At 33.8% G+C, this 15069-nt stretch overlaps 1 protein-coding gene across 1 annotated transcript in view; it reads right to left on the reverse strand.

Moving 5' to 3' along the window:
* The window catches only part of PCDH15 (protocadherin related 15), a 591153-nt gene that overhangs the window by 146258 nt on the left and 429826 nt on the right, over positions 1-15069 (reverse strand). Inside the window, exons 20-21 of the mRNA XM_017861934.1 lie at positions 7735-7875; positions 5722-5834 (exon numbers count right to left, since the gene is read on the reverse strand). Of these exons, the coding sequence (XP_017717423.1) occupies positions 5722-5834; positions 7735-7875 (254 nt within the window). The remainder of the gene's footprint in view (positions 1-5721; positions 5835-7734; positions 7876-15069) is intronic.

The following is a 15069-nucleotide window of genomic DNA, read 5'->3' on the forward strand; positions in this document are numbered from 1 at the left end:
AAAAAAATGAAAAAAAAAAAGTAATAGCAACAACAATAATAAAATGTTCTATTAATTAAAAAAAAAGTGCTTTCAATTCTAAAAAAAGAACAATGGATTTTGTTTCTCTGTCTAGCTAGAACTGGTATATTGAAAAATGTTATGCCAAATAGTAAATGCAACCTCTCAAACATTTTTGATGGTCTTCACCATGCTAGTTTTCAGCTCATAACTCAAATTTACACTTTGCCATTATGCTTTCATTTTTATTTTCTTTTTATTTTACTTTTGTGACCAAGACACTGAAACTTCTCAGAAAACTGGAGAAGGTAATTCGTTGTATCAAATATCCAATCTTTAGCTTGAAATTCAGAAAGGTTTGGCTCGGAATATGTAATGTTAATACTCATTAAACTGAAATTACCAAAATACAGATTTTAAAACCAACCACAAATGTTAATCTGAGATTTGCTTTGAATTAAAAAAAAAAAAAATTCATTTTCTTGTTATTTTAAGAACAATTTACTTCATTAATACATATTTAAATGTAAAAATGCTTCTATTCTATTATATCATCAGCTCATGTACCCCATTGTGCATTCTAACTAAGTCATTTTAAACTCACTGTGGCAATTAAAATCTATAAATCTATGAATTGTTTACAATCACATGTTTAATGTGCAAGGTCTTCACCTCTACCATTTCCCTTTTTTCCTCAACAATTGAGGTAGAACTAGGACACAGTTGTCGAGCAAGGAACAGCATTCCTCTCCCCTTGTTAGAGCTAAATGTAGACCTGTACCTGGATTCTCACAACGAAATATGAACTGAACTGAAATGGGGTGAAATCAATTCTAACCTCACTTGATTAAGGAAATCTCTAGATGTGGACTTCTATCTGCTTTCCCCTTTCCCCTGACTAAAATGGTAATAACGAGTTATTTTGAAACAGAATGTTGAAGATGGTCACCCCTGAGTTGTCCCAGGTCCCTGAACTCTAAACCATTGAAATTTGGTGGTTTCCTATTACAGTGGCCTAAACTAGCCCTAACTCAATCTGATTACCCTGAAATTTAATGATTTAATGAGTATCTAATAGAAATAAGTCAATGGAGTCAGTGACCAGAGGGGGAGGTATGGGTCAATGATTCAGTTAAATATTCTATGATAAATAAATAAATATTTTATCTTTAAAATCTCTCTTTTATACCTAATTATTTGTTAAATGCTATTTTTTTCTATGGAATTCAAACACAAGTATTGGAATGAAGACATTCCTGAGATGTAATAACCATGTGTGTACCTCAGCTTACAGTGCCAGATTACTGCTTTCCATCTGTAACACATTACCTTCTCTTACACCCTACAAAGAACATAAATCCTGAGCTATCATTTTTATATTGCCCCCAAATTTGATCACAAGAAGTAGAAGGTTTTTCACTAGGAGTAATCCCAACACAAAGGACCATCCTAATGATCAAAAATTAATCATGTCATTTAGCATCTCTGGGAATTATGTGCATCCAGTTGAGGCAGTAAAATGAATTTGAAAACATTAGAGAGGGAATGAGGTATATGAAGTTGGCAGAAACCATTATGTGCTTCACTATTTTTTCATTAAGAAAGGAAAGTGTGTTGGCCAACCTGAAATGGCACAGGCATATTGCCAAAGCTAGCAATTGAATATATTAAAAGAAAATATCATACAGAAATAAAAATATTCTACCATGAATATTGTTTTTAAAATGTCAAGCTGGGAAATACTGCAATATGAATGAGAATGACTTTTAAATATGATTAATTAATTATGCGATTAGTTGTTGGAAACTAATAAAATGTTGAACAACTTATATTAGTTGAAACAACAGTAGCTAATGGGACTAAGCCTTCTAAGGAGATGATGCAGACCAATTAGTTCCATATTTTTTTGGCCATAAAACAGTCAAATGGCAGAATTCAGAATTCACCCCTAGTTAATAAGGAGAGGAAATGTAATCCAGCTATATGTCCATGAGAAACAGGATTTAAGAGGCATCCAGATACTGCTATCTATGTATTTCCTCAATGATCTTCAAAAAGAATGAAGAGATAATTGAAGATGATAATCATTAGACTTAAGTTTCTTTACAGTTCAGTTAGAATTTTGGTTCAAATTTAGACCTATATAAACATAATTATATTCAATTACTTGCATTTATCCAAAAAGTAGTGTCCTTGTTCACATTTGTTATAACATTTATTTTTCAAATTTTCTGGTTATTTGATAAAAAATTAATCCTTTTAAGTATTCAAGTACTACTAAACGCATTATGACCAAGATACTGATTCTTAGAATCTCTGGGAGTTATGTGTGTACAATTGTGCATATTATTAATACACAGTAGGATGCAACAAGATTACCAAATTATCTTTATAATTCAGAACACCAAATGAACTGGGATAATCAAGGCCAATTTTGTAATTGTTAGAAAAGTTCTGAAAGATCAAAATTCTCCCACATGTATCTATGTGACTATTGTTAATTTTAGTACCACACAATTGGCTAATTTTTGTTCTCTTAAGTTAACAACAATTTTATTAAGAGAATCTATTTGAAGTTAATAGTTTTATGCAGAGATGGTGCAAAATGGTAAATTACACGTTGAACAACATATTTACATTTTTAAAACACAGCATTAAGCAAAGATACTTAATAAAGAGAGCTAAATGAGCAATGCCCTGCTTCAATTTATGACCTTGGCCTGGATATTTTAGCTAAAAGAGAAGTCTAGACGCATATTTCTATTAACAAGGAAATGAGTTCTAAATGAAAACTTAGAGAAACAGTACACCACTTAAGTTTATTTAAAGAGGAAGTTTAAGCATTTTATCACTTTCTTCTTCTCTTGGAGTTTCCAAAGATAATTAGACTTGCCGCAAGGGGCTTTGAAGAACACAGATGGGAATTTTAAGTTAAAACTGTGAGTGTGTTTTTGGATTCACTTAGAAGAGTAAGTATATTTTTTGAGAATACCTGATCTAGATAATTTAGTGAGAAACATAGTGAGTTTATATCCGTCCTGTTCTTGAGAACTTCAAAATTAACACATTCAGAGAAGTTCTTCAAAAACAGAAAACTGTGCACAGGAGTTCCCCTTTATTTATGGGGGATATACTCCAAGACCCCCACTAGAGGCCTGGAACTTCAGATGACAACAAAGCCTATATTTACTATGTGTTTTTTGTTTTGTTTTGTTTTCAATCTGATAACTCAGACCTACTAAGTGACTGATGGGCAGCTTGGATACAATGGACAAAAGAATGATTTCGCTCCAGGGCAGGGTGGCACAGGACAGCATAAGATTTCATCATGCTACTCAGAATGGCATGCAATTTAAAATTTATGAATTGTTTATTTCTGGAATTTTCCACTTAATATTTTCTGAACACGGTTGACTTTGGGCAACAAACTGTGAAAAACAATACTGTGGATAAGGAGGGGACTACTGTATCCCATAGCAAGGAATTGGAATCCAATCCAAAGGATTGGAAGCACAGGTTACTGTTTCAGAAAAAAGGAAACTAATAGATAATAATGTACATGTATGTGGGTGAGAATAATCTTTTAAAACAGATTAAACAAGAATTCTTATTTGTTTTACATATGATTTACATCTCAATGATTTACATACATGCTACGGAGGATTTTCTGGTAATTATATTACACAATTTACTTTTGTGTAGATTCTTCTAAAGGCAGATTCGTATGAAAGGATAAAACTGCTTGGTTCAGTGTGTTAAGTGTTTGCAGATGTGTCCCTCACCTACCTTAATCCTCAGTACCTTAGCTCCTGCTGTAGCGTAAAATTATTAGTTCAATATAAGAAATTCTAAAACACTAAAATCATCCTAGAACATGATCAAGTTCTCCATTATCTGAGATATTCTTTTTTTTTTTTTTTTTTTTTTTTTTTAGAGGGAGGTTTCGCTCTGTCGCCCCAGGGCTGGGAAGTGCAAGTGCAAATCTCAGCTCACTGCAAGCTCCGCTCCCGGTTTACGCCATTTCCTGCCTCAGGCCTTCCCGAGTAGGACTTTACAGGGCGGGCCCCCGCCCACCTCGCCGCTAGTTTTGTATTGTTTTTAGTTAGAGGACGGGTTTCACCGGTTAGCAGGATGTTCGATTCTTCCTGACTCGTGATCCGCCCTCTCGGTCCCGTGCTGGGATTACAGGCTTGAGCCACCGCGCCCGGCCTGAGATATTCATTTTTAATTATTCTCAATTATTATCATCATCCCACTTTCAATTTTTCTTTGGATACTAAAATATTCTGGAATTAAATGTAGACTCCCACACCCCTTATTTATATTTCTGCATATGCTGATTATTCAGTGTGGAACTTCTGTCTATATCTTTTTTGATTGATTAAACTCTACATTTCCTTCAAGATACAACTTAAAACTATGTTAATCATGTTCAAACATAGTTAAGTGTCCCTTAGCCTGCTTCCTCAATACTGTGATCTTATTTCCACCACTGTGTTCTCACAGCGTATTATATTTTTCATATAGTTATTTGTTTCCAGAGATACCAGAGAGCTTGCTTTCTCTCTCTCTCTCCAGGTAAGGATATGGCAAAAAGGCAGCTGCCTGTAAGACCAGAAGAGACCCTGAACCTGACCGTGTGGACACCCTGGTCTTAAACTTGGATTGTCAGCTACCAGAACAATAAGAAATTAACTTTCTGTTGTGGACGGGCGCGGTGGCTCATGCCTGTAATCCCAGCACTTCGGCAGGCCGAGGCGGGCAGATCAGGAGGTCAGGAGATCAAGATCATCCTGGCTAACGCAGTGAAACCCCACCTCTACTAAAAATACAAAAAATTAGTCAGGCAGGGCAGTGGGCGCCTGTAGTCCCAGCTACTCGGGGAAGCTGAGGGAGGAGAATGGCGTGAACCCGGGAGGTGGAGCTTGCAGTGAGCTGAGATTATGTTACTGAACTCCACCCTGGGGCAACAGAGCCAGACCCCATCTCAAAAAGAAAAAAAAAAAGAAAAGAAAATAATTTTCTGTTGTTTAAGCCACCCAGTTTATGGTATTTTGTTATGGCTGCGTCAGGTGACTAATACAGTATATATACAAACCATAAACTATAATATATAATATTGGTGTATGTGCATATTTTATATATAAATGTATATGTATTATATGTGTGTGTATATATACAGTATATTTATATATAAATTTATGTATACACATAGCATCACAGTATATATATAAATACACACACTACATATATATATGTACACACTATATATATACACACACTATGTACACACACAAACACACACACATGCACACATACACACTGATTAGATGGAAAATATCATTGCAGATTACATGCCAATGTAATGAGATTACATGCAGATTACATGTCAATGGCAATAATGAGAAAATAAAGGTCTATTTCTAACCATTCAGATCATTAATCAGAATTGAATCCCCAAAATATAATGTTGTATTTTAATAAGTTCGTATCAATTTTTTAAAGTGTCTGTTATTCATTAAACCATTACTAAAACATATTTTATACTAAATTGTCATATTAACTATTTAAAAATTTAACGTATATATTATGTTAATTTAGAAATACCAAAACCAAAATTGGAAGTCTACTCATAAATTCATATTACATCAATTTTGAGAGACTCCTTTCAAAAATGTCCTAAACATTTTATGTATTTCAAAATCAGACAGAAATCAATACCTATATTCCTCCTGTGTGAAGCGTGGGATCTCACCAGGATGTAAGACAAGAATCTTCACTGTGGCACTGCTGGACATCACAGGCTCACCATCATCAAAAGCAACCACTACCAACTTAAAAGCAATAAAATTCATGTTAAAGATTATAAATAAGAACAACATAACAGCATAATTTTTATATGTAGGTCTTTAAGTATTGGATTCTCTGGTTTCAGAAGGGGGAGCAATTTCCTCACTGCCTACCAGGTGGCAGACACTATGCTAGAATATACTACGTTCTCACTTAATCTTTAGAATAATCCAGCCAGATAAATGTTCTTATTTTCACTTGCCAGATGAGAATCCTCAAGTAACTAACTCTGTGATTAAAAAACAACTACCAATAAAACAAGTATATTATATGATATCTCTCCAATTAAAAACTCATTTCCATAATTCCACTGGGGCCCACAGTAAATACACATAATTCTATAGCACCAATACACTTATTTAAAAAGTGTTAAATTCTGTCACATAAAAGCGAATTAGCTTGCTCAAAAAAGAAATTAATTTTCCTAGTGAATTAGTTGTTTTTGAGATTATAGGGCAGAAATACTTTAGAGGATAAAATTGGAAATCTTTGTAGTTTAACTTTCTTTGGTATACTATCTCTTAAAAACAAATTATTAGGCCAAGTTCATTTGGTATAGCAGAAATTGTTCAAATGATGAAAACTAAGAAAAAGCTTCAGCATTGAGGTGTGATGTCTGATATTATTTATCACTGTGATAGGATTTATAATTGATTTTCTTTAATAACCTATATTACATCAAAGCAATTCTATGTTTACTTTAAGATATGTTAAATACTTTCAAAACTATGTGGTTCTCTGAAATATAAATTCTTTTGGAATCTGTAGGTTAATAATGTAAACTAATTCAACCTAGATCACAGAACCATCCTGGATCTCAGGATCTCATCCTGAGAGCCACAACTGACCTTTGGGTTAATGCTAATTTACAAACTGATCAGCTGTTCCAAACAGCGGTAAAATCATGAGAGACATAGTGCTCACTGATACTTACGTGGTTAACTGATAAAGCTATTTCCCTACTGTAGAGTCAAATGCTTTATTCACAGTAACAAAAATTATTCTAAGTAACTATTAAAATGGAAATGTTCAAACACGTAATAAAATTGTCTACTTATGGTAATGCAAAATATGTTTTAATACCTTGACAGGTAGAGACAGGCATTATTTTGTCAAATATATTTTAAATATGTAGAAAACAAAAGTGTGAATATGTTCTGTTTCATTAGTTTTTGAAGAAAAGTAAAATTTTACAAAAATCAAATAGATATAGATATTTTCCTAGATATATGCAAAGATTAACATAACAATATCCAACTGTTGAGTGGTATTAGGAAAATGGATACTCTCAGGAAAGATAAAGAATGCATAGAAAGGGGTATTTTTTTCAAGTTTTCTAGAATTATAATATATCAAGAGTACTTATCTCAAGAAAAAAATGAGTATGGGAAAAATGATATTCATACACATAGTTGCAGGATAGCATTTATTGTAACAAAAAATGGAAACAGTCTAATTGTAAAGCAACTCAATATTATATTATAAAGAAAAATATAATGTTATAATCATATAGTAAAATTCTATGAAACCACTAAAATAACAGTATTAATGTCACTTATTGGCATAGACAATATAATATTGAATTTAAAAAGCAGTATGTATAAGACTATGTGATTTGAAAACATATATTTATATATTTGTATTTGTATGAAATGTCATCCTGAGGATAGAGATCCAAATTGCAAATTCTGGCTGTCTCCAAGATGTGAGATACCGAGTGGTTTTCTTTTTACTATTTTGGAAGTTTCTAAGAAAAAAAGTTGTAATTTTAAAAAATTAAAAAGGAGAAAAATTGAAATAAAAAAGGTGCTCTCATCTGTTAAGCCAAATTCTCTATCAAAAATTAAACATCAAATAGACTACATAATGAAAAGAGACACTGACCTTAAAAATTGTTGTAGGTTCTTCATTAAGATTGACTCGTGTTATTACTCTTCCAGAATCTTCTTCCACATCAAAAATACTGGCAGGGTAAGGAAACTGGACATCATCTACTCTATACCTCACACGACTTGCAGGTAATCCCTAAAATAAAATTATTAATTATTAATTTGCTGTCACCAAGTTAAAACAAAGTGTAATCATAACATTAAATGGATCTTTAAAATTCATGGTCTTTCAGAAGTGAAAATCGCATTTCCATAATTTCATTCTTTCAGGGTTGAAATGTAGCCCGATAATTATTTCTTCATGATAACTCAATCTGAATCAATGAAGTATCTCTACTACAGGTTATTTTTAAATGATTTATATGAGGGAAAAATTAATGGTTGCTTTGGGCATCTTCTCTACCACTTTCCTTTAATTATGTGAATTACATCTGCCTCTCAAGACAACCAATATCTCCTTTTTTAAATTCAGAGACAGGGTCGTTCTTTGTTGCCCAGGCTGAACTGCAGTGGCATCACCATAGTTTCCTGTAACCTCAAAACTTCCGGTTTCAAGTGTTCCTATCCCACTCTAGCCTCCCAAGTGGCTGGGAATACAGGTGTGTGCTACCATGCTTGGCTAATTTGAGAGGACTGTGGTAAAGTGCAGGAATGGGCATGAAAGCTAAAAACACAAAAATTATTTATCATCTACACTTTGTTGATTACAATGCTAGGTATTTCTATACATCATTAAATTAAAGCTCAATCCTTTAAATTACATTAATAACGAAGATGATAGTAATAACGGGTAAGTTAACAATCGCTAACAATTGCTAGATGCTTACCATGTACTGCAACCATATTAAAGATGATGTATGTGTACTCTGTTACCCATTTTAGAGCTAATGAACTTGTGGCTTACAATAAGTTAAAGAATGCTGAAATATTCCAGGGATAGGCAAGATAAGTTGGAACACCAAACAAAGTATTTCACTTTTAAAAAAACAATTAAAATTTGAATTAAAATTTGGTAAGATTAAAAGGATCAAAGTGATGATAAAGGATAGGTCAAAACTTTGCTGGCTGTCCTCACTTATATTAGGTTTTAGATTGGTTTCATTTGGAACTACATAGGGTGACACTGAGGTGAGCACTATAACATTTACAGTGCTTAGGCCTTGTGAATGTCTTAAGACCTAGAAGTCAAATAAATATCTTGAGTAGAGAACTAGTATGTGGTAAAGTTTGACTTCAAACCTAAACACTAAATTACAACATTAACTTCTTCAGAGAAAGAAACACTTCTATTTGGCATTATTCTGATGCAGAAAAAGCAAGAACATTTTCCCCACAGGGTGTTGATTTGCCTGGACTTGACACTTTGGTGCAAAAACAGTTTGGAGAACGTTGTTTTTTATATTGCCATTTTCTTCATGACTGTCCTTGAAAATAATCTGTTGCTCATGTTGGTTCATGAATTACAGTTGGGCTATGAGATAAATATGTGAATCTTCAGTATTTATATAATTCCTTATTTTCTGTAAGTTCAGTCCTTTCATATACTACACATCACCACTGATCACTGTCTCCTTGAATACATTCTTTGTTTAACTTTTTTCCACTCTTCTGCCTTTTCTCCTTCCCATCTGGTGCTCTGTCTCGGACTCTTTGCTTGTTCTCACTCTTTCTGGCTACTAAATGCTGGAGTTTTCCAAGGCTCTGTTACGAGAACTTCTGTTTTCTACTTCTACTCTTGGCCCCTGGAACCTCTCCCAGTCCAATAGCTTCAAATATCCTCTATTTGTTCATGACTACCAAATTTTAATATCTGGCTACACTCTGAATCTTTTAAGTCCAAACTTGGACATACAATTGTCTGCAGATATGCTATTTTCAAGTAAACATATTCAAAACCAGAATGATTTCATCTCCCAAATGTATAACGCTTCTACTATAGATAATGGCTCTACTTTTTACTAAGGTGTTCTATCTGAAAGCCTAGGGGTAATCATTGATCCTTTCTCTTAAGCCCCATAGCCAAATAATCATCACATCCTGCCAGTACCTCAATGAATATATGCCCTAATGTCTACTCATATCCTCTGTATTTTCTGTAGTAGACTCTTAATTGACTTTCTGCTTCAATTCTATTACAATTATCTCATGACTCCTGCTTAAACCCCTCCAATGATTTTGCATCACACACACACAAAAAATAAACACAGAGTTGTTAGTATGGGCAATCTGATCCTAAAAACATTTAATTTTTGCCTGCTCATCTGATTTCACCTTGCTTATTTCTTTTTCATACATCTTCCTTGTTCCTGCCTCCTTGGCTTTGCCAAGGTAATAGTCCCTTACCAGGAAAATAAGGTAGCAATACAATACACTCATCTCACACATTGTTGACTAATACATTTACCCTCCTCTTCTCCAGGCGTTCTCTAATACTCCCACTAAATTACCTTTCTTCAGCAACACTGTCTGAAATTATAGCATATATTTTATGTATTTACTTGTTTACTGTTTGTCTCTCACATAAGAATACAAGCTTCATTAGGGTAGGGACTCTAGCTGAGTACCTTGAATATTACCTGACCCATATATGTATTCAAGGAGTATTTGACTGAATGCATAAATAGGTGAATGGATAACCACATATCAAGGGTGCCCAGACACTTCAACTGATATCTAAAGTATTCATATATTTCAAGGTTTGGGAAATAGAAAACATTGAATACACCTGGAAAGCATGTTAGGGAACTGTCAGTTCTGGGATAATATTTTTATATAAACAACTGGTTTCACCTAGTGGTGGATGGTCAGTTCACCCACTGAAGATGTATAGAAACAAGGGCATTTTTTTAAGAAAAACTTTTTGCCTATTTGGACATAATCAGACTTATTATAATCATATACAATGGCTAACCTTGTATATGACTTGCCTGAGAAAGAATGGGGGTTTAGCAGAACACATCGTAGGACTTGGGGCACAGTGTCATGCAATGTCAGCAACTTTGCTTGCATTTTAATAATAATGATAATAACAAGAGTTGTTAGCTATCAGTTTGAGTGTTTTACTATGTATCAGACTGTATGTATTACATACATTTTCATACTTACGATAAGTTCAGAAGTTGGTATCAATAGTACCTACATTTTTTCTTTTTGAGACAGAGTCTCATACTCTCGCCCAGCCTGGAAGTGCAGTTGTGCGATATCTGCTTACTGCAACCTCCACCTCCTGGGTTCAAGTGATTCTCCTGCCTCAGACTCCCAGGTAGCTGGGACTACGGGAGCCCGCCACCATGCCCTGATAATTTTTTCTATTTTTAGTAGAGACGGGTTTCACTATGTTGGCCAGCCTGGTCTTGAACTCCTGACCTCGTGATCCGCCCACCTTGGCCTCCCGAAGGGCTAGGATTACAGGCGTGAGGCACCACGCCCGGCGCTACTACCTATACTTTTAAAATAATAAAATCTAGGCTTTAAGAATTATTTTCTGAAATTTCCTTAGCTGGAAAATGGCAAAGTTCTTACTTGAAGAAACTTGGCTCACACTAAAACAGAGGTCTTTTAACATCAAATCAACTTAACGTTTTTCAGTACTATCTTAAAGGCAATAGTCCTTTACTAGGAAAATAAGGTGGCAACACAATTGAGCAAAATTACTTGGCAAAGATACTATAGAATTTGATGCCCTAGTAAATCTTGCCTTAGAACACTTTCTAAGAGGTTATGCAGCACATAATCCAAGTCACCTCCAGAACAGGAGGTCAATGATGAAAAAGCATAATTATAGCACCCACTGTTTCAAGAACAAATTTTAGAGTTTTGCTAGCATGAAGACCCATTCAGTCTGTAGTACAGCGACTAAAATTACTTATGACAATCACAGATTGGCTCTCGAAAACATAAAATGATTATACTTAGAATCTTCTTTTTAATAAAGCCAACATATTTGTGATGCATATGGAATTATGTCTGTAATTGATAAAATGAAAAAGAAAACATGCTGGTATTATGGAATATTATCTCTCAGATGCCTAAAATCGTTTCCTATCCAGAACATCTTAGAACTTCCTGGATGATTTTTACAGATAAGATTGTATGTATATAAATATGAACATATGACTAAAATAGTTTGCTATCCAGAAAATCTTAGAACTTCCTAAATGATTTCTACAGATACAACTTATGTATATAAATATGAACATACATGTTACATAGTGACTATATCAATAAACTTTTTATTCTAAGATTGCTATTATTCTATAGATTACCACACTATCACGAAAGTGTGGCCCTGATAGGATTCAGTGAGCCTGCAAGAAACATTTTGATTCTTTTATCACCCGTGTTATCAAAGTACCACATTTTATTTGATATCGCATATTATGATAACTAAATAACTAAAATGATGTAGAATTTCCCTTGAAAATATTTTAAAGTTTTTTTCCCTCTCTGTCCTTTCCTACTATCTTCCTTCCCTTCTTTGCTTCTTTTTGCTTTCCCTTCCTCCCTCCTTTTCTTTCTTTACTTCTTTCCAAAGTCTTTTTAAAATAGTTGTATAATTAAACTGTATAATAGATGAAACAGCTCTAGTCCTAACATTATTTCTGGGAAATTTACCACATGAATCAAGTCAAATTCATTGTTTTAATAAATCATAAAAATAGCTGTGGCTTTAATCTTGGAAAAACCTCTCATTTTGAAACCCAGAATTTTAAGTACTCTAAAAAAATGTTATAAAGTTGATCACTTAAAATTACTAATAATTAGTATTTGTTAAATATCCTTTAACACTTGATTCCACTAAAATATAACAGATATGATCAATGTATTCTAATGTATAAAACTCACTCTTATTGGATATGTTTTAAAAACTAAAATAACATAATAAATGAGTTTATGAATTATATATCTTAATAATTATGATATATGTGACACAAATATTTAAGTTATTCATATGTTTATGTATATATATATTTTAAAGACAGGATCTCGTGCTGTCACCCAGGTTGATGTGCAGTGGCACCATTATAGCTCACTGCAGCCTTGAACTCCTGGGCTCATGCAATCTTTCTGCCTCAGCCTCCCAAGAGGCTTGATATGGTTTGGCTTTGTCCCCATCCAGATTTCATCTTGAATTGTAGTTCTCATAATCCACATGTGTTGTTGGAGGGACCTGGTGGTAGGTAACTTGAACATGAGGGTACCCTCATGGTGTTCTTGTGACAATGAGTGAGTTCTCACAAAATCTGATGTTTCTATAAAGGGCTTTTCCCCCTTTTGCTTGGTACTTCTCCTTGCTGCTGCCATGTGAAGAAGGATGTGTATGCTTCCACTTCCACCATGATTGTAAGTTTCCTGAGGCCTCCCCAGCCCTCTGGAACTGTGAGTCAATTAAACTTCTTTCCTTTATAAACTACCCAGTCTTGGACAGTTCTTTATAGCCATGTGAGAGCAGATTAATAAATAGCTGGAACTACAGGTGCATGTCATCATGCTGAACGAATTATTTTAAATTATTTGTAAAGATGGGGGTTTCTTTATGTTGCCCAGGTTGGTCTAGAACTCCTGGCCTCAAGTGTTCCATTCAATTTGCCCTCCCAAAGTATTAGGATTACAGGTGTAAATCACTTAACCTGGTCTAGATAAACATTAAACTACCAAATATTTGCTTATATTTTAAATTGTATTAGGAACAGACAGATCTCTCCTTTATATATTCCCAATAAGTTTAATATTTCTTCCAATGAAATACTTCAAATAATCATATTTAATTTTTAGAGTATAGAAAACATTTAAAATCAAGATGAAAATTTTTAAATATTAACTTCTACTTCATTCTTGATAATATAGCATGCATATTATACTGTATCTCTCTATGTATAGCTGTATATATGTCAAGAGAAATTTTTGGACCATGAATAATGATTAAAGCTATCTTTTTACAAACAAATCAATATTTAAAATTGTGCTACTCTGGCAATAGATTTATTTTTTATATCATTTTGAAACTGTGATAAAATTGCTTCAATATGAACACTAAAAGTAGTATACAGAATTACTTTCTTAAAGTTCTTACTGAAGTGAGGCTGTCGTGTGGTTCATAAATGACCAGTAAATTACTTCTTTGGTTCCATACTCTCATCAACCAAATATAGTGTTCTCTATTTAGATTCAGAAAAATCTTGAGGTCATTAGCTATTTCTCTGTATTCACACACTATTACCACTAGACCACAGCATTTAAATCGATTTTTAAAAGATTTTAGAAAAAAAAAAATCATAACCATTGTAAGAAACCGATAGAAGCATTTAAGGACTTTACCAATTAGAAAGGCTCTTCCTCATATCTAAATATTTCTTGAAGCCAAATCTCATTCTGTCTTCAGCAGTGAGGGAACATAGTGGCTTCTTTTCTTCAGGGCAATATAGCTCCTATAAAGACCAGTGTTTTCACCTGAGCCTCTCTTTATTAGGAGAGATATTTCTAATTATTTTTGAATTACCTTAGGCATTGTTTTCTTGCCATTACATCTTTTCTGTATGCCTTTTAAAATTTATCATAGTTTTGCAAATGTATTAACTCTGCCTTCAAAAAGAAAAAAAATGAAATGAAACAAATTGTCTTTTTTTTTTATGTGATGCACTAGGGAAACCAAATACTTTAGTTCTCTATTTAATTTTATTATTCAAATAATGGAATCAATTTAATTTTATTTTTTAGTTCAACTGGCTTAATTAAAATCTCTTCCTTAGCACAGATATTTCAATATCATGAGGTAAAATATATGTAGCCATTTCAGACAATGTAAAATATCAAAAGAAGACTATAAAATAGACTTTGATTCAAAATGATTTACCAAAAGTTAGAAAGTAGTATTGTAATACGTATGTAACATCACATTAAAAGGGAAGCTGCATTTAAACAATTTGAGGACTCCATTTGCCTAGTCACCATGAAGAGGGATTATCAAAGGAAAACAAAATGAGGAAAGTATTAAGCAAGAGATAAACACCAATTTAACAGAAAAATGATGAAAACTACCTGCAAGGATTCTCTTCGCAGAAGACAACGGTGGCCAAAATCGAGTTTCCAATTTTTCTGCTTCTTGGAGTCTTCTGAAATGTATAGGTGGCGGAGCAAGATGGCTGAATAGGAACAGCTCCAGTCTCCAACTCCCAGCGTGAGCAACACAGAAGACCGGTGATTTCTGCATTTTCAACTGAGGTACTGGGGTCATCTCACTAGGGAGTGCCGGACAATTGGTGCTGGTCAGCTGCTGCAGCATGACCAGCGAGAGCTGAAGCAGGGCGAGGCATCGCCTCACCTGGAAGCG

Source organism: Rhinopithecus bieti, unplaced genomic scaffold (genome assembly GCF_001698545.2).
Source record: "Rhinopithecus bieti isolate Rb0 unplaced genomic scaffold, ASM169854v2 scaffold_61957, whole genome shotgun sequence".
Taxonomy (NCBI): Eukaryota; Metazoa; Chordata; class Mammalia; order Primates; family Cercopithecidae; genus Rhinopithecus; species Rhinopithecus bieti.